This window comes from Branchiostoma belcheri, unplaced genomic scaffold, assembly GCF_001625305.1.
Source record: "Branchiostoma belcheri isolate BF01 breed outbred unplaced genomic scaffold, Haploidv18h27 scaffold40, whole genome shotgun sequence".
NCBI classification, from domain to species: domain Eukaryota; kingdom Metazoa; phylum Chordata; class Leptocardii; order Amphioxiformes; family Branchiostomatidae; genus Branchiostoma; species Branchiostoma belcheri.
In genome coordinates, this window is record NW_017804021.1 from 1,294,154 (window position 1) to 1,314,620 (window position 20,467).

At 41.9% G+C, this 20,467-nt stretch overlaps 3 protein-coding genes across 3 annotated transcripts; 1 reads left to right on the forward strand and 2 right to left on the reverse strand.

The window, feature by feature from the left end:
• The first annotated feature begins 213 nt into the window (after positions 1 to 213).
• LOC109477544 (heat shock protein 75 kDa, mitochondrial-like) lies at positions 214 to 10,050 on the forward strand. Its single transcript, XM_019778857.1, has 18 exons — positions 214 to 370; positions 907 to 1,000; positions 1,432 to 1,511; positions 1,700 to 1,782; positions 2,096 to 2,317; positions 2,512 to 2,681; positions 3,036 to 3,145; positions 3,272 to 3,345; positions 3,494 to 3,656; positions 4,620 to 4,736; positions 5,050 to 5,119; positions 5,718 to 5,865; positions 6,248 to 6,433; positions 6,829 to 6,964; positions 7,528 to 7,607; positions 8,238 to 8,383; positions 8,679 to 8,751; positions 9,221 to 10,050. Exons 1-18 carry the CDS (start codon positions 256 to 258, stop codon positions 9,320 to 9,322), a joined length of 2,169 nt encoding a protein of 722 aa, XP_019634416.1. The 5' UTR covers positions 214 to 255; the 3' UTR covers positions 9,323 to 10,050.
• On the reverse strand, positions 9,923 to 12,141 carry LOC109477489 (adenosine receptor A3-like). Its single transcript, XM_019778773.1, has 2 exons — positions 10,846 to 12,141; positions 9,923 to 9,931 (listed from the first exon to the last, which is right to left on the reverse strand). The coding sequence occupies exons 1-2, from the start codon at positions 12,139 to 12,141 to the stop codon at positions 9,923 to 9,925; spliced, it is 1,305 nt and encodes a 434-aa protein (XP_019634332.1).
• Positions 12,142 to 12,935: 794 nt separating this feature from the next.
• On the reverse strand, positions 12,936 to 19,609 carry LOC109477490 (zinc finger HIT domain-containing protein 2-like). Its single transcript, XM_019778775.1, has 12 exons — positions 19,486 to 19,609; positions 19,126 to 19,204; positions 18,755 to 18,825; positions 18,073 to 18,197; positions 17,534 to 17,661; positions 16,852 to 16,983; positions 16,444 to 16,487; positions 16,052 to 16,121; positions 15,561 to 15,647; positions 14,768 to 15,005; positions 14,164 to 14,322; positions 12,936 to 13,382 (listed from the first exon to the last, which is right to left on the reverse strand). The coding sequence occupies exons 1-12, from the start codon at positions 19,599 to 19,601 to the stop codon at positions 13,264 to 13,266; spliced, it is 1,368 nt and encodes a 455-aa protein (XP_019634334.1). The 5' UTR covers positions 19,602 to 19,609; the 3' UTR covers positions 12,936 to 13,263.
• Between the last annotated feature and the right edge of the window lie 858 nt (positions 19,610 to 20,467).

Here is a 20,467-nt window from a genome sequence, read left to right on the forward strand (position 1 = left end):
ATGTACCTCTGACGAAGACATGAGATCTCCGACCTCTAGTTTGGGAATGGGAATGTAATAGCCAAGTACAAGGGAAAGGAACCAAACAATCAATCGTACACATTTTCACCCCCCCCCCTCTCGCTCTTCCTTCCTTTCTCCCTCTCCGTCCCTCCAAAAAGTAAACATAAAATTTTCCCTTGTTACGCGCGCTACCTGGCGATTTGTCTCGGTACTGCAGCCAAGAAACAATACCTACCCCGTCGCGTAACTAAGATGGCGGCCTCCATGTCTGTCGCACGTTTCGCACGACTTCGGTCCTGTTTCACCGTTTCTTCGAGGGCAGTCAGCTACACTAACGGGCATACGCTTGGCCGAGCTAATGGTCAAGGTAAGTAGCTTAAAATAAGTCAAAACAGATTGAAGTTGATTCTGCGAGGAGGATTGGTTGAACAGTTGCCCCCCTCCCCACGTGCACGTTCACCCCAAAATTTCTTTCAATATTAAATCGTCACAGAAATATGTTAGTATGTTACGTTTTAAGAAATATACTTTGTAGTGTAAGCCTAAAAGTTTAAAAGATTATTAAGTTCTAAAGTTTCTACTGTACGTGAAGCAGAATCATCACGGTAGTTACGTGAGCCCACCATGGTATGATGGGGGCACTGTTGCAAAATTATTATGTATCCAGAACCAAGCTTTATCCAAAACAATTTCTCAGGCACGGTTCTGGATAGTGGTGTATCCAGAACCGTGCCTGGAAGCAGTACGTTCTTGGATACACGGAGACTATCAAGAACCATGCCCAATCCTAACCCTAACACATTCAGGTATACCATACAGTGTACATGTATATTTTTAATTTAAGCGTGGTTTTGTATGAAATAGGCCATCTGTATAAATATTCTTCTTTCCCCTTACACATAGCTGTGAAATGCAGACCTGTGAGAATCCCTCCACAGTTTCCCGAGTATCTGAGACTCCGACATGTCCACAGCAGAACACTTCACACAGGATACAGGTAATTTGTTCACACATTTCAGCATCCAAAGCACGCCCTTTCCCTATGCAAGCCATGTTTTCTGTGCGAAACTTATTGGAGATGCTCTTTTTTTTATAAAAAGCAAACTTTTAAAAGATTACAGCGGTCTGGTTTACAGCTTCTGAAATGAATTATGTACCACCTCGGCCAGCATGTGATTGTGAGCAATACCTTTATGGGTGGCCTGACTAACAGCTTGCCTTCTGAAATAAACAGCTGGTGTTATAAAATAGCAACCTGAAATATTGATGGACATTCAAAAATCATTTCGAACCCTGCATTTCCAGATTCTTCCCTATCTGATCTTCTGTGGAGCATTTTAATCTAGCCTCCTCTGTAGGCTCTACAAGTCAACAAAGACCAGAGTCTCTACCTTCTCACTCACTATCCGATTTCTTGTCCCATGACAGACTACTGTCGGAGAGTCCTGCAGCAGAGACTGAGGAGCCTGACCTTCATAACATCATCAAGGACACAGAAAAGGTCACAGGTCAGCGGTTACATCACCTTGTTGTAAGACCATCCGGACCACTAAACCAAATAATTTGTGATTAACTTGTCTTAAGTAAGGATACATGAACATGGACTCATGCTGCCTATTCTTTACTACAAGAAAGTATATGTAGAGATGGTCACATACTCACTACAGGCTTGACTGCATTTCATGTATTCCTACAGGATCTGGAGAGGAGCACAGTTTCCAGGCCGAGACCCTCAAACTGTTGGACATCGTAGCCAAGTCTCTCTATTCTGACAAAGAGGTATTGTGTGAGTCTGACGCTTGTCTTCCTATCAATAGTTTTAAGACTTCTGAACAGCCCACTGGATATCTTTAATCATTCATAAACCCAAACTGAGTTGAGATACTGTATGATCTAATGCAATTTCAGAGCAGCAAAAAATAAAATATTTTGGATAAGAAGACCTGTCTGATACGGACATTTACAGCCATTTCTTAGCACATTTTCATCATCATTTCATACTTGAAGCGTTTGAAACAGCCCCAAAACAAGCTACAAGATTGAAGTTGAAGATTATAATTAAGTGTCATTGAGTATATTATAATCTCTGCAGGTTTTTGTCAGGGAGCTTATATCCAATGCCAGTGATGCCCTGGAGAAGCTGCGGTACCTGTCCCTGACACAAGGGGGCAGCAGTGAGCCAGCGGTGCCCCTGGAGATACACCTGGGTACAGACCTGGTGCAGGGAACCTTCATCATCCAGGACACGGGCGTCGGACTCACGCAGGAGGAAATCATCGAAAACCTCGGAACTATCGCTCGATCTGGGTCAAAGGTAAATATATCCTGAAGAAATTTTCACAGATCTGTAATAGTATTTTTAGACAGAATACAGGATGTTAAGAAAGTTTCCTTGTTGAAAAATCGCTTCCATGCCCACCAGCCTAACCATATGGCTGTTTGACACCACAAAGAAAGAAAATCAAGATACTAGAAGCTTAAATTTTATTTTATTTTTTTTTGCTACAGGCATTCCTGAGTGAGCTGGATAATCGCGGTCAGTCATCGACAGCGGCCAGCAGCATTATCGGTCAGTTTGGTGTGGGGTTCTACTCCACCTTCATGGTGGGCAGCAAGGTCCAGGTGTTCACCCGCTCGCACCTGCCTGACAGCCCCGGGTACTGCTGGACATCAGATGGGTGAGCATCTGTCAGAACGTACATGTACTGCACCTGCGCAAAACCTGTAATGCATTCTGCATTGCACTTTGGCAGAATGTCTAGTTTAAGGTCGTACAGTGTATTCATATATTTTAGGATGATATCACGTCTATAGTTTTCAAATGTTGTGTTGGAAGAGATTGTCTGCAACAGGCAAAATTGCAGTGTAACATTGACCAAATGGCCAAAAAGGATTTTGAGCTCTGACTACTAGTGACTACGCTCCTGTTTTGCTTTTACATATATTGACTTACAAATTGTGGGAATTTGATCATACAAATTGCCTGTGTCAGTATAAATTAGAATTGACCGGTGTTTGGTGTTTCCTGTCAGCTCTGGTTCGTACGAGCTCGCGGAGGCTGAAGGTGTTCAGCGCGGTACGAAGATCGTGGTCCACCTCAAGCCGGAGTGTATGCAGTTTGCACGAGAGGACGACATCAAAGGTAACAATTTCTACATAGTAGTTACAGTACTGTAACAGTGAAGTACAAATGTAGATAGACTCTTGTCATCCCATGTGGTAATAAAGATACTAGTAACGATCTGAACATATTTTTCCTCCCTAACAGAAATCGTGACCAAGTATAGCAACTTTGTGAACTGCCCTATCTACCTGAATGGGAAACGGCTCAACACTGTAGAGGTGGGTATCGATCAAGTGATCACAATGGTAAATCATGTAAATATGCTGTTTTATACATGAAAATTTATAGGTCTAGCTATCCGGGCCACACAGTAGGCACAGTATGCCACACAAACTAGGAATTTTCACTTCTGTTCCCCATGCTTAGGCACTTTGGATGCTGGATGCCAAGAATGTGACGGAGGAACAGCACGAGGAGTTCTATCGTTTCCTGGCCAACGCTTACGACAGCCCGCGGTACCGGCTACACTACCAAACCGACGCTCCTCTTAACATCCGTAGCCTGTTCTACATCCCTGCACACAAGCCGAGTACGACTGTTTGTTTCACTTGACTTGGCCCATCATAACTTTATCTTCACAGAAGGAAAACATATTGTTTTTCCTCCTCTTCTTTTCCTTCTCCAAACATCTAAGATCACTAACTTAGACCAGGTGGCTGTCACCATGGTAACTGTTGTAGCAGACAATCCTGTGGTGTTGGGTTACATTACACACGTATATAGCAAGTTATGTGGCGTCGTGTGGCGTAGTGGATAGAGCGTTCGGCGCTCAACAAGGAGCCCCGGGTTCGAACCTGGGTCGGAGCACGGGGGCATGTCCGAACATGCGCACCGACGTTGTGCCCTTGGGAAAGGCACTTTACACGTATCCCCCCTCAACTAGAGGGTCGAGTCTCCAACGGCAGTTGGCTTCAGCTGGCGGACGAGAGCAGCGCCAGGCGGGCTGGCGTAGTCAAGGCGGAACTTGAGCGTAACCAAGTCACCGGCAGCTCGCTGCAAGCACCCGAACCGGAACCAGCACGTCTCCCTCGATGGATCCGCTGGGGAAGACGGATGCCCAAGTGTGTGGGTCTCAGATTCGCAACCTGTTATCCACCTTAAACAAATCCACGCGAAGGCTACCGTGTCAAATGTAACCCTCACTCAGGTGTAGGGACTGACACGGTCATCATACTCGAAAATCTGTATATCTGTACATGAATCTGTATCTGTGCATGACTATGTATCTGTACATGAATCTGTATCTGATTGCAAATAAAGATCACGAGTGATTGCCATAGATAGCAAGTTGCAGGACTGAGTTAAAAGGGCTGGTCACAATATATAAGATTGTGTTGAGTAAGAATAAACAGAATAGTAGTGTTTTTCCTAGGTAAAGCCAAAGGTTAACATTATGCATTCGCTTTGCAAATGTTACTTTTCCACTTTGATTGATACATTGTATTTTGGCGATGTAACAAAATGTGTTCCTCTGTTAATTTGTTTCCTGTAGCGATGTGGGACATGAGTCGACAGGAGGGCCATGGTGGCGTGGCCCTGTACAGCCGGCGGGTTCTCATCCAGCCAAAGGCTGAAACCATCCTGCCCAAGTGGCTACGCTTTGTGAAAGGTACAGAGCAGTTACTCTGATTCAGGTCTCAATTTGTCATGGCTTTCATCGAATGTTTTGTCACTGTTGCATCAGAGGTTTGTCTGTTGTAGACACAACATTTGAAAACTATAGATGGGAATCCTTATGTGAACAAATACAACCTTAAACAAGATCCTGTTGAAGTGTTATGTACATACTGCATACATTACAGGTTTCACACAGGTGCAGTATGTTCTGTCGACATGCTTAATACAGAGCCTGATAAAACCTACAGCATTAGAAAAGGATGTGTTGTATGAACTGTTCTCATCTGTTTATGTCACCTGCCCAGGTGTGGTGGACAGTGAGGACATCCCCCTGAACCTGAGTCGAGAACTGCTACAGGACAGTGCACTCATCAGGTGACTTACACAACAGTGTTAAATTCAGGGCTAGAAATACTTTTTTCTCTATACCTGTACTGCTGTAGGTAACATTGAAAATTACCTGCACCAGACAAATTTTACCTGCACCACTCAGAATTAAGAAATATTGATCATACTAAAAACTATTCAGAAACCATTGCCAGTATTTCTTTTTGCACTTCAGAGGTGGTAACTGTCAATATAGCTATATTGTTATGTACATTTGTATATAACCCAGACCAGTGCAGGTTACACGTAGGTGCACATAGACATCAGAAGTACCTACACTAACCTACATGATAGCATATTCAACCTGAATTCAAGTGAAAAGTGATCTTAAACTCATCAATGAATAGTTGAATTACTTTTACAGTCGGGATTCAAACTCACGACCTTTTGGTCCAGAGCAAGGTGACTATAACCTGGGTACCATCCTCGGTAGTTTTTGCTGGCTCCTATACATGTATATAATATCACTGGCCGATAGTAGCAGCTGGTAGAAACTATGGAGAATGGCACCCAGGCTAGGGTGACTGACACTTGAGTACACTAGACACTTGCTTTCCTGTATAGATTTTTGATCCCCTCCCTCCAGGAAAATCCGTAGTGTCCTGACCAGCAGGATTGTGAAGTTCCTGAGTGACAAGGCGCGGCGGGATGCCGACACGTACAGGAGGTTTTTTGAGGATTATGGGTTCTACCTGCGAGAGGGCATCGTCACTACGGAGGACCAGGATGAGAGGGTGAGGATCTTTTTTTATTATAATCCATTTTATTCCTTCTTATGTAAACATCTTGTTTTTGCTCTGTTTCTTCTTCTTCTACTCTTAAGTTCAATGACCTAGACCAGACACCTGTCACCATGGTGATGTACATTTTGTAATCAACACCCTGTTTGTTAAGCTATAGACAGTATACTATTACTCATAGGTAAACATCATGTATTTGCTTTTAAGTCACCTTTCCAGTTTTATTTCTTACTTTGTTTTGTTTTATTCCATTTATTGAGGTTTACCACATGTGCATTTTTTTCGGAAACGTGTATCAGTTGTTCCATGTTCACTCTGTATGTAGTATGTTGCTATGGGTTAATGTACCTGAAATTCAATTTGATTACTCCTTCAGGAGTCCATAGCAAAGCTGCTGAGATTTGAGTCCAGTGCAGAGCCTGAGGGAACCCTGGTGGGGATTGAGGAGTATTGTAAGAGGATGAGGCCAGGACAGAGGAACATCTACTACTTCTCAGCACCCAGCAGACAGCTGGCTGAGACATCGCCGTACTACGAAGCACTGAAGAAAAAGGACATCGAGGTGGGTTTGGGAAGTTGTTAGATTCATTATGTTTACTTTCACAGAAGGAAAACATACTGTTTTTGCTCAGTTTCTTCTTCTCCTTTCACCATGGTGATTGGTGCTGTAGCAGACACACTGTTGTTGGATTACATTATGTAGCAAGTTGGAGGGGCTGGTCACTTTATCTGCATGTGGTTGAATAAGACAAAACAGAGCAGTAGTTTGTTAGGCTAGACCATGTAAAAGTAAATATTATGCTATTGCTTTGCAAATCATGTATGTATCATGTTGGTAACCTAATATAGGTTTTGTTATAGTTAATTGTTTAGTACCTGACCTGTTGATAACCTGTGGGTTTTGTTATTGTTAATGGTTTAGTTGATAACCTATGGATTTTGTTATATAACTTGCAGGTGCTGTTCTGCTATGAGCAGTATGATGAGTTAGTGCTGCTACAGCTGCGCCAGTTTAAAACCCTGAACCTGAAGTCCATTGAGAATGAAGTCCTGGAGAGTGATAAGGTGGAGGACAGTACAGAGGACAGCAAAGGTAGGGCTTGGAATGGGGTACAATTACAGCAAAAGGTAGGGCTTGGAATGGGGTACAATTCACAGCAATGGTAGGGCTAGAAATGGGGTACATTTACAGCAAAGGTAGGGCCAGGAATGGGGTACATTTATAGCAAAGGTAGGGCCAGGAATGGGGTACATTTATAGCAAAGGTAGGGCTAGGAATGGGGTACAATTCACAGCAATGGTAGGGCTAGAAATGGGGTACATTTATACAGCAAAGGTATGGCTAGGAATGGGGTACATTTATAGCAAAGGTAGGGCCAGGAATGGGGTACATTTATAGCAAAGGTAGGGCTAGGAATGGGGTACAACCAGCAAATGTTAGGCTTGGAATGAGGTACATGTATGGCAAATTGTAATACATGTTGCAAGGTGTAACATAACAGTTTTGTACAGTAAGTACAAGCTGTGTAAAAGCAGAATGGTTTGAACCACTCACACCTCAAGAAGGACTCCTACTCTTTTCAATAAGTTTGTTTGTGGGATCTTACATGAACACAGATGAAGTCTCCCATTAATCATATTAATAATATGTTTCAGTCACCCTGAGCCCCAGTAAGGCAGACGCCCTCATGGACTGGATGAGGTCAGCACTGGGGGAGAAAGTCACCAACATCAAGGTACCAATGAATTATCTATTTTTGTCCACGTGGACATTTTTGTCCATGTGGAAAAGTCAAAGCAACTATGGTTTCAATGATTTTATTGGCTGGAGTGGTGTTCTAGGGCAGTTTCACTGTATACATGTAAGCACTGTTCTTGTTTATTACGTAACCTCACAAGGTTCCACTAAGTCGTACTGAAAGACACAGACAATCCTTTACTCCCAGAACTCTCAAAATCATGCAGCAGAAACAGTTGTAAATTGAGTTTCAGACTCTTCTCCTGCAGATTATTTGTATGTGAACTTGCCTTGAAATTGTATATTCATGTGGCCACATTATATGTGCTATGTTTTAATTAATTAAGATATTAATTTAATTAATAATAATAATTTATTTAGATAATTTAATCAATATGGAATGGGGGCTTCTGATTGGTCAATGCCACCTGGCTATATGATAATAATGGCTTATTGCATTTTACCGTTGAATTTTAGACTATTGTATGTTGAATTTTAGACTTTTGCAAAATCACAAAACAACTCAGGAGTTTCTCCTGCCATGTTGTTTTTTTATCAAATAAAGTTCAAAGTTCAAAAAATTATACATTTTATAATGTGGAGCATTAAAGGGAGATTTCTTGCCCAGGTGAGCACGCGTCTGGACTCCCATCCTGCCATGGTGACAGTGATGGAGATGGGCGCGGCCCGGCATTACCTGCGCACGGCGTTCGCTGGACAGTCTGAGGCAGAGAGGTGGAAGTTCCTACAGCCAACACTGGAGATTAACAGCAGGTAACTACTGTCTAACATTCCTGCAAGCTCCACCTATTCTAGATTTCTTTGGGTGGGCATGATCACTGGTTTCCTTGGGAAAGACATTGCATCCTTCAAAAAGGCACAACAGATCGGGAGATAAAAAATGCAGTGGAAGGAGAGGGAAGGGGCTAAACCTTCCAATACCATGCCTTAAACCTGGATTAGCAACCCACTGGCCCTACGGTCTGAAAAAGTCTTTGAGACTACCTTAAGTTTACCTTTAACGTTTAGATAATTGTGTGCTGAGAACTGTCTTTTCTGTTTGTCACAGCCATCCAATCATGCTGAAGCTTTCTGAGCTGAAGTCTAGTGACCCGGAGCTGGCCAGACTGGTAGCTGAACAGGTCAGACATACATTATTTGTTTATATCACATAACAGATCATAGCAACGTTCCATTTCAATACATGTATACATACATGTACATACAACTAGAATGGCTCACAAGGTCACTGGATTAGAGTTGTTTGTTTATTTGTTTCAACACGCTCAAGAAGTTATCAGGATACTAAGTATAGTGTAATTATTGGGGGGACTATTCCATTCCCAGAAACCCCATACAGAAGAGCTGTAACTGGTGCTGTAGCAGATACCCTGACCTTTGGTATTGGGTCACATTATGTTGCAAGTTGCAGGACAGAGTTGGAGGGGCTGGTTAGCCATATGAATGTGTTTGAGTAAGAATTAACAGAGCAATAGTTTGTTACTTAGGCTAGAGTGAGTGCTCTAGACCACGAAGGTAAACATTATGCTATGTGCTTTGGCTTTGCAATCGTTACCTTTCTACTTATCCATCCATCTATCCCGTCCTCAGGTGTACGACAATGCCCTGGTGGCAGCAGGTCTGATCGAGGATCCTCGCTCCATGCTCAACAGACTCAACGAGCTGCTGACACGAACCCTCGACAAACACTGACCCTGGAATAACATTGACCCCTGACCTATGAACCTGGGACACACTGACCTCTGAACCCTGGGACACACTGACCCTTGTCCTTTCAAATCTAGTCATTTCTCTTCTTATACGTTTGATAGAAAATGTCTTTTTTTTATACAGGAAAATTAGAAAAGCCCTTAGCATTAAATATTAGATAAGACAGTAAATTTGGTGAACATAATGTGTAAAGTGGCTTCTTGAAAGATAAAAATGTAGTTCTGAAAGCTTTTTATTACTTATTGTACATGCCATAACTTTTGCATTAAATTTTTCGTTTGTTATAAATAACAATAGGTAGTTAAGACAATCTCTTTAACTGTGCAGTATCCTTTACAGAGGATCTTTTATATTATGTTATCTTTATGTCAAGTCCCTCTGCCTTTGTGTCAGGAGAGTTCTGGATTAGTGGTTTGTCCTCCTTTTTTGGTGGTTTGGATCCTCCCCAGACCTTATCCAACTCAGACTGTGTCTTCTCATGTTGGGAGAACTCTCTTCTTAGGCAAGCTGGGAGGAATGTGGGGGGGGGGGGATAGAAATGACTTGTCTGTACATTAACCTACATATACAATACATACTATACTATACTGTCTAACATAGAGGGCAAAGCATACAAATCAAAAAAGAAGAATATACATGTACATGTGTGGTAGAGAACTAGACAAACACTGACTCAATAATCATTGATTAAAGCTGGTCTTGAAATGAAATGTTGTACATGGCCTTACCTTCATGCACAAGAGGCTTTGTTTTCGGTATGTTTGTCCATAGTTGTTTGACTAAAGTAGAGCCACAGGAAGTGGGGGGGAATGATGTAACCACAAGCTGACATGAAGGTGACTCTGCACTGGCTAGACTACACGAAATCAATGCCTTTATGCCTAGAGATACATGCCTACATGAAATACATGTCTAATCTTCATCAACGTACATGCCTTTATATCCTCTAATCGCCCACACACAGATTTCTTGGCAAAATGTCGCAGCCCTTCTTTACAATTCATCTTCTCCATTTCTTTATTGATGTTATTGGTCAGCCCCTTAAACATCTCCAAATAAGGCTATGTCCAAGCAGCTAGCGCGTATTCTATCAGGACCTTCTACTACAGATAGCTATAGAGTGGTGCCACTTTAAAGTGACTCACGCGTGTACAAGGGAAATAAGGTATAAGGAACCAGAATGTAAAAGAAACTGTTAATATACATGTACACAGTGCTAGAGCACCCTATTACACAATGTCAATGACACACCTTTCTCACTCGTTGCGTGAGGTTCCAACAGCAGACATCACGATCTTCACTGCTCTTGGTAAAGCACACCAGGACGCCTTGAATTCGGTGCGTTAATTTCTGGGATCCGCTCTTCGACTTACTGCCCATTTCAACGGTGGCTGGTCAGTTTGATCGCCCGTACTTGGTCCAGTAACAGTGTCCATTGTCCCTGAAACTCCAACACGGTTTGATCTCAGTGCGTTTTTAGGATTCTCTGCCCCTCTTCGACTGACTGTCCATTTAAAAGGCGGTTGGTCAGTCCGCTTGTCCGTACTCGGTCCTGCAACAGCGTCCATTGTCCCCTCATCTCCAATACGGTTTATGGGATTGGCTCTTCGACTGACCGCCCATTTAAGCGGCTGGTCCGTCCGATTGTCCGCGCTTGATCCTACATGTACGTCCATTGCTCGCGGATCTCCAACAATCTGAATGTTCACCACTCGATTCGATGACCACCCCAACTTTTCCCGAACCGCGGTGGCGAGTCGTCGCGCCCTGCGATGCACGGCTTCCCGAATCTTCTTGATCTTGAGTGCGTAGATGACCGGGTTGATCGCCGAATTACAGAGCGCCACCAGCAAACCCCAGTACGGCTTTGCCTCTATCTCACAGTCTTCTCTCGCAAAGCACACGAACTGCCGCACACCCCCGATACAGATCGGCAGCCAGAAGATGATGAACACCGCTGCAATGATGAGAACGGTCACCTGCATCTTCCATACGTTTTGTAACTGCCGGTATTGTCTGGCCGCGACTCGCTGTTCCCTGCGGCGTGCGGCGGGCAGGTTGTCCTGGGGGTTCCCGGGGGGCTTGGTTCTGGAGAAGCGCTGCTTCAGTTCGATGAAGATTCTGACGTTGACGAAGACCACTATGACTACGGCCATGAACAAGATGCTGTTGAACAGAATCAGGTAACTTAATGGCAGGGTCGTTATGCAGGTTTCTGTGTTCATATTGATGCAGTTCCAGCCCATGAGAGGAGACAAGCACACAAGCACACAAGCTGGCCACGCGATCCCCAAACTCACGGCAACGTGTCGCCCAGACATGCGGGTCTGGTAGAATATCGGGTGGAGGATGGACAGATAGCGGTCCACGGACAGGAGGACCACGCCGACTGCTGATAGGGCCAACACTAGAAAGAAGATACAGTGCAAGCACATCGTTGGCCACGGTCGAGAGAGTTCTAACTGGAAGAATCTTGCGCAGAGGAAGAACGAGAACAAGCCCGTCACACAGTCGGCCGTAGCCAGGTTGGCCACGAACATGTACATGGGTTTAGACAGCTGATGGTTTTTCAGCACTCCGGACAGAACCACGGCGTTCATGAGGAGAGCGACTGTCCCGACAGCGGCGGAGGCGATCCCGACTTTCTTGTTCTCGTCCGCAAACGGATTGGGGAGATGACAGCACGCGGCTACAGCCAGGTCGTACTCTATGCTGTTTTCCATGTACCAGGAAAAACACTTCCAGAAAGTCGAGAACACCGTGGAGTTTCCTGCAGTGAGGTTCGTCGTGCTGCCGTTCATTTTGCGATGCCAACTGAAGACAATTATGTCAATAGACAACTACAGCAATAGACATCTATGGCAATAAACGCTGATTTTGGGGAGGTTTCCACCTTTTTCCGCACCGTAGATATATAACTTGATCTGTTGGCCGTGCCTACCAACTAGCCAAGCTGAGAATATATTATAATATTGGGTGTGACGTCAATGTTACCATAGTTTCGCCACCCCTACCGCTAGCCTTGCCATGACAACCTGTTTGACGATATCACTTTGACACCATTTCTACATCAATGCAAATGAGAATATTATCAATTCCTGTGAGACACAGGTGTTGAACTAAAGGTCATCAAAATGCCATCTTCTAGTGAAATACTCCCCCGTTACTTTCCATTTCCGTACGCTTTTCATGTTTATTGAATGGCATCTGAAAACAGCAGGACGCACAGGATAATCCACCCGCGAGCATATTTGCTTCCTCCTAGCACGTCAATTAGTCGGATGGACGTCAGTGAAGCATGCGATTTAATCAGGCTGAAAGACGCAAGGAGTAAACTAGAAAGGTAACATTTGCAAAGCAAATGCATATTCGCATATGGTCTGCTCTGTTAATTCTTACTCAAACACATTCCACTCGGAGTCTAAATCCCTCCTGCTATAAAATTGCAACATGATGTAACCCAACACTAGTTACCATGGTCTGATTCAGGTCATTGACCTTATTTGTTTGGAGAATAAGAAGAGGAAGAAGAAACAGAGCAAAAAAGATATGCTTTCCTTCTGCAAAGGTAAACATAATCATAAATGCTAAAGGGGAAAAGATACATTGAAAGTTACTTAGGAGCTCCCAACACATAAGTGAGGGTCACAACCCGCCGTATGTTTTTTTGTCCCTACGTGTTTTTTTTTAGGCTACCTCCGCCACGTTTTTCTGAAAGAATGATGGACACTTCAGCCCATGAACAGTTCAGCCCCCAGCAAATCAGGATGTTTCGGCCCAGGTCGAGGACGCTTCTGCCACACGAAATTATAAATAACGATATTTGGGTACTTTAGACAATTTCTTTTTTATTAATTGTGCAGTGTCCCTACATGTATTTCCAAAAAGACTGAATTGTTATATTGTGTTCAAGTCCCTTTGTGTCAGGAGAGTTCTTGGATTAGTGTTTTTTCCTCCTTTTTTGGTGGTTTGGATCCTCCCCAGACCTTCTCCAACTCCGACTTTGTCTTCTCATGTTGGGAGAACTCTCTTCTTAGGGAGGCTGGGAGGAACAGGGGGACAGAAATTACATATATGTACCTGAACCTACATACACATACTATACTATACACCTAGTCTAGCATAGGCCATATAACAACAGAACAACATGTACAGTAGAGAACTAGAAAAACATTCTATAATCATTGACAAAAGTGATGAAATGAAAATGTTGTACATGTACATTATGTCCAGGTATGTGTTAGGTGTGCACGCTATCAGCATGCTTGCTGCCTAGTGCACACTTTGTATTGTCATGTTACAATTATGAATAAATAAATAAATATGTCACTCACTCACTCACTATCCTGGTTTAGATTATTCTGCTGCCGGTTTCCCTGTCCCATGTACTTCTAACTAAGCACTCATCGAGTATTTCACCCACTAAACTGATGTTTGTGTTACAACAGTACAATGCCTGGTGATACTTCTGTTTTCATCTTCTTGTTCACATGCATCTTTTCAAAACACAAATTGTGCATAGCACTTCGGCAGAATGTCTTGCTTAAAGCATGGAGGTAAAAAGAGACATCGGACAATAGGCAGAAAGTTTGAGCTCCCTCCTTCTCTTTTTACCTCCATGCTTAAAGTCATATTCACGTATTTAAGGATGACATTCTGTCAACAGTTTTGAAATGTCGTGTTGGAAAAATAAAGATTTTGCCTGCAACAAGCAAACTTCATCAAATGAAAATTGTATTAAAAATCTGGGTTTCCCACAGGTGCAGTAGGTTCTCCAAACATACTGGTTTTAGATATTGAGAGATATGGAATTGAAAACTTACCATATTCCTGACTACAGTCCATGGCTAGAGGTGTGAGCTGGGTCCCATGTTCTCCACACCAGGCCAGGAGAAACTCACACTTCTTCTTACACAGGAACAACTTCTGTCTCAGCTCTGGACTTATGGGACCTTCTTCTGTCTGGTCTGTACTGCTAGCATCTTAAAGGATATAGGATAAGGAGCATGGCTTAGTGGATTGTCTTTACTTCCAAGTGGTGTGGAAAAAGTTATCTTTGATAACTCAAAAAGGCTTTGATGGATTGTCTTGATATTTGATACTGTATGGGACCTGGTAATGATTAGATTTTGGGCCACCTAACAGCTTGTAATGGTACTGCAGCAGAACCAATCTTGATGTGTACATTCTGGACAGGCTATGATCATGTTTTTTTTGTGGTAGATAGCTATTGCGCTCTACCCTACTTGGGTTTCTACAACAGAAATACATGTTCATGTATGGACAATTTGTAGGATTACAGGATTACAGGATTTCAAATGAACACATGAGCTATGTCAGACAGTGCAAGACAGTCTTCCATGAAAGTTGGCTACATCCCTGTGTACAGGTAAATATTTCCTTGGGGATACCATGTCGACATTATACCTTTCTCCACTTTTTTCCTGGCCACAGAGAAGAGCTGATGAAGATCTGACAGTGCAGCTTGCACAAACCGCAAGCTGTCTTCTTTACTGGGACCAATCAGAATGCAGGACACATCTTTTACAACAAGTGACTGGAAGGACACAGTGTTGGCCAATGAGGGATCCTGTAAGAAATATTGGTCCAAAATGGAAATTAGCCAACCTAAAGCACGTTTGCTTTCTTGAATGATAGCAGATAACTGATAACTGAGATGTATCAAAGTTATTAATTGTTTGGACTACATATTAATTGTCATAACATTAACACAGAGAATTATTCAGATACAATGTATATTATATACATTTTACATACAGTATACAGTATTACTATGTCCTTACAAAATATATATTGCATTGCTTGTTTAGTATAGCTGAGATCTAACTCCGTGATTACACCAATGACATCAAGTCTCATTGGCTATCTTAAAACATGCACATTTTTTTATCATGAAAATGCCTTGTACTTATAAGGTCACTGTGGCCAAGGTTCACATTTGGTAGCTTGTGAGTTTGATCCCTAGCCATGTTGTACCTGAGAATGGTACAAATTCTCTTTTCTGCTTATATACATGTAGCACTCAGCATACAGTGTATGGGAAAGAGTGTGGGAGTTAAACACCACAACCAGTGGACTAGCCCCCTGCTGTAGTGATTGCACAATTGTCCAAGGGCTACCAAAACAGAGATGGGTGCTGCCTTATTCACCATATAGGGGCAGGGAAAGACTTGTTGTTTTGACTTGAGTGTGGCATTACCTGATTTGACATGGCTGCGTGTAAAGCCTCTCCTACACAACCATAACAGGAGTTCTCTGTAAAGACAGGGCAGAGCTGCAACAATTCCTGCAGAACAAGATACATGTATGCTGGATTGGTTAACAAGTCTCTGTTGTGCCAATATACATAGCAGCAGGTCAGCAGAACATACTGAACCTGAGCAAAACCTGCAAACAGCTACATTGCACAGCTACAGTGGCTAGTTTCTTGCTACGTCATGTAGCAATTATGCATGACTTGTTATCCTACATAACGTATGGGAGGGAATGTTGCAAGTCAACAATTCTGCACCTGTAGTGACAACAGTTACATTGTTCTATCTATTCATTCTTACATAGCGAACACAAAGGAATGGGTACAGTGTTTGGAAAACAACTTCAGGTAGGTATCAACTGACTTGTTTGAGTTACTATGGTTGTCATCTTGGGCCATTGATAGATGCCACAAGTGAAAAAGTACATAAATAGTACCTGTGCTGCTTGCCTTGGCACAGTGAAATGGTCTCCATTATGCAGCCTGACCACATAAGCATAACAGTGGCTGTAGGTAATGTTAGTCAAGGGGAACACAACTTATATGTTTAAGCCACAGTTGTACCAGGAGGCCCTGCCAGGTAGTCTAAGGGCTGTTTTTTCTGCACTTTTGGGCATGACCCCTGCTTAAAACCTGGCAGCCTTGCAGCTAAAATACCTTTTACTCAAAAATTTTAACAGTCAGTTACAATACATTTGAAACATTTTTTTCATTGTTTAACACATTAGCAGTGATTGGTTGCTAAATAGTTTGTAAACTTTATAGCTGTACAGCCAACATGAAGTACTAGTAATGTGTATCTGTCATGAAGGGACCAAGCAAAGGATACAGAATATTCACAATGTTGTATTTTATAGACTCAGATGGCTGACCCTGTGGAAAATACAACAAGAAAGACAAATCATAGATTAGATGCACTTTACTAAATTGCTATATTCATAAAAAATACATGGTGACAAGTTGACAACACACATAAGTTATGACTTATTTCCATGCCATCACCAAAAGCAAAGAACAATACATGAATACAAATGTACAAAACAAATGATACAAAAAGAGCTATAAAATGAAAGATGACAGATTTTTCAATCCCTTGACAATGATAGTGTGATGTTGAGAAATTATCAGTAGTTATGAGAATAAGATTTGAGAATTGTTACTCTTCTTTGTGAGACAGTTCAGTTAAAAAAGATTAAACATCAGAAGACCATAAAATGAAATTTGCATGTGGTCTCACCTTAAGTAAGGAAGACAACTTGGGAATCTTTGCCATCAAGGCAGGAGGGGAGTTTGTGTTTGTTCTGATTTCTGTCTCCTTTGTTACTGAGTCCTGCTGGGTCCCAACTTCCTCAATCAGAGAGGCCTGTTCCTGTCAGAAATCAAGGATCACAGGTTCACAATTGTTAATGTTGTATATGTCATTTCAAAAATGTTTTCCAGGGCTTGAAATACTTATTATGCATACTAGTACCTTCACTGGTACAGGTAACATTGGAAATTACCTACACCAGACAAGTTTTACCTACATCATACAGAATTTAGGAAAATATGGATCATACTAAAAACTGTTCAGAAACCAATGCCATTAATTCTTTTATACATCACATAGGTGGTAGCTATAATGTACCTATTAAAAATTTACAATTATGCAAACCCATGGCCAGTACATGGACTATTGCAGGTTAGGTGAAGGAAGACACCAGAAATACATGTACCTGCACAGCTCCAATTTCAGCTGATTATATATTATGCACTTTCAAGAAATGGGTATTTTGAGCCCTGTTCTCAAACGATACGCTCAAAAAGTTGTGTAAAAAGGAGCCAGTACTTGTTTCATTCCAAATATCCTGGGGTTCTTCTAAAACATTTAGATTGTTATGTGGATTGTTATGTGATGTAGTGCATGATGGGATATGTACCTGTGATAGGCTCCACCAGGGAGTCCACATCTCCAGCATTTCTCCCAGCATGCCTTTCTCCACCACTGACTGGAACTCGGCTCTCTCTTGGTCTGTCAGCTGATCCCAGATGGCCTCTGTGTCCCTGTCTACATGTACAAAGTAGACATGATGTTATTTTTTCATTGATATCATGAGACTGAACTGATCATGAACAAAACTGCCTAAGAAGACCACTCATGGGAGTGACATGTACATGTTGTAGTGATCGATATAATCTGGTCATTGTGGTCCCTATACATAGGAGTCAAATGTACCATGTTACAGGATTTGTAAAGCTTCAATTGAATTCTTTATTCACATACCAACATTGTTGACACAAGACATACAAGCCTGAATGGTAAGTGGCCACCTCTACATAAGGACCACCTGGTCACTAAGAACACAAAGCATTCAGAATCCTGTCTAAAGTGACCACCTGTTCACATACTGAATTTTAACAGTTTCCTGGACTGGGTTTTCACTGTGTGATTAAACTTAGAATTCTGCTGAAAGCTCACCCAGGTCCAGCCCATGCAGTCTGTCTTCCAGTGTCTGCTCATCTTCCTCCTCCTCCTCCTCCTCCTCCTCCTCCTGGTCCTCCAGTCTCTTCAGCATCTCCAGAACCTTCTGTTTCTCCTCATGGCTGGGAAGGAAAGTCACATCATGTCATTTTCAGACAATCCACAGTAAAAGAAAACTTTGACAAAATTTAGTAGACTGGCAATATCTATTTAATCTTCAGTCTGCTGAGGTAGCTGTCTGGCCCCAAATTTGTATTGGTTATGGGGTTTGGCAGCAGAAAGGAAAATCTTGTGGTGCAGCTTAATTTTAAGCTTTCACTAGACCTATTTCTTGGGACTGGTTGCAGGATTTGGGGGAAGAGTTGCAGGATTAACCGTGACATGGCTAATTCATGATATGTACATGTACCTATAGATTCTTGTGCTGCTACAATTTGTAATATAGTGATTTTAATATGTGATATTTCCACCTCTATTTTAAATATGATATGTCATAACTTTTATATGAATAATTGGCACGACTATATGTTAACGAGTGATTTTAATCGTGATATCTCTACCTGTATTTTAAATATGTTATTATGTCACTACCTGTTATATTAATGTTTACCAGTTCAATTCAGTGCGAGACTGTAAATGTTTGTTGTGAAGCAACAATAATAAACCAATCTACTACTACCTTCCTCTTTGCTGCTTCAGCTCCTCAATGATGTGTTCTTTGTAGAACTGCTCTGAACACCCTTCATGTTTCTGTTAAAACAAAGATAGAAAACCTTGGAGACAATTCTATCATATTAGGTTAACAAATAGGATAAATAAGTGAGCATGAAAAGTAGTGAATGCTACTTAAAATGTCGATGATGACTTATGTCGATGATAAAATGATGGTTTTAAAAATTTATCCAGTTGCTTGAGCAATTTTTTCATTGTGTGAGCATGGAAACTTCTTTAATGGTTATAAGTTATCGGAATATGATGTCTTTTACTTTGCAATCACATATGATTTTTTTTATAAACAGAATACAGCATAAACATCACATTGTTTCTCACCTCTGATCTGTAACAGGACAAGGAACAGTAAGCTATGTTACATCTGGGGCAGGTATACCTGGAGTACTGCTTCAGACAACTGCAAGTTAACAAATTAGAACAAAAACATCAGATTTCAGGTCTTGATCAACGGTTTTCAAAGCATTTTATAATATTCTGACATCGCCTAAAACAAGGCTACATCATTCTCAAATTTCATTATCAACACGGATGCTACACACAACTTTACGTTTCTTCGACGTTTCTCAATGCCCCCCTCCCATCCCACTTGTCATAAAGTTTAACATCTTGAATAGCGAGAGAAAACAACATGTCTGTATCGTGATTTTAACGTCAATTGTAAAGTGAGGTTCCTCCTACAGCTTGCACAGCGAGTGGTCCTCAGAAGACTTGAACACTTGGTCTGGAGGTGGTAAACTTCCTTCGAGACGGATTTCTTCTTTGCTGGGCGCCGCCATGTTGGATTTCCAATGCATGCTGGGAGTTTAGCAGACGACGTTAGTTTCAATGTTTATACTTCCGTCGTCCGCTAGGCGTCTGTCTGGTGGCCTTTGGAAACTGGACACACTTTTCGAAAGCACAACGAACATAGAGACAGTGCCGATCTAAATAAAACGAAAAAAATTTATAGTTAGCTAGGCAGACCTTTTTTGCACCCCGTGATAGAGAAAAAGGTCCCTGATCTAAAGGAAAAATATTTTAAAACAGTTAAAGAGAAGACTCAATTAAATATTCACAAATCTTTGACAACACGACCAATAAGCTAACCCTGAAAATCTTTGTCTGAAAATCGAGCACGTATGGCATTCACCAGAACCCAAATAGACCCTCCATCAAATACAATTTACAGGAGTTAAGTTGAACAAGACCTTGAACAGAATTGACTTGCCCTTTTCCCAGTCTGAGCAAAAACACGCCAGTCTGCAATTTGCGGCGCCAAAACATCTCCAGAGTCGATCGCCAAGCGTAATTTACTACCATCACGTCCGCAGACATGGCAATCTCCCAATACAAATCCGATATCGCGATCGAAAATAATAATCTAATTTCATGGCAGACGACTTTGACTGTGACCCGCCAGGCGTATTTAGGCCACAGCAAATCATTCTTGTGAGTAACATCAATGCGCGCATTAATATTCACCTGATATAGAAAGGAAATGCCCTTTTCTACAAGCGTTCTAATTAAATGAGATGAAAACACAACTACAAGGACAGGTACATTGTAATACTGCTGAATTCAGGAATAAAAAAAACATTAACGTTTCTGATCTCAAAGCTTCAACTCCTACAAACGTATACTACGTAGGAATCTTGTTCTTTTTCCCGCCTTATTTTATCGC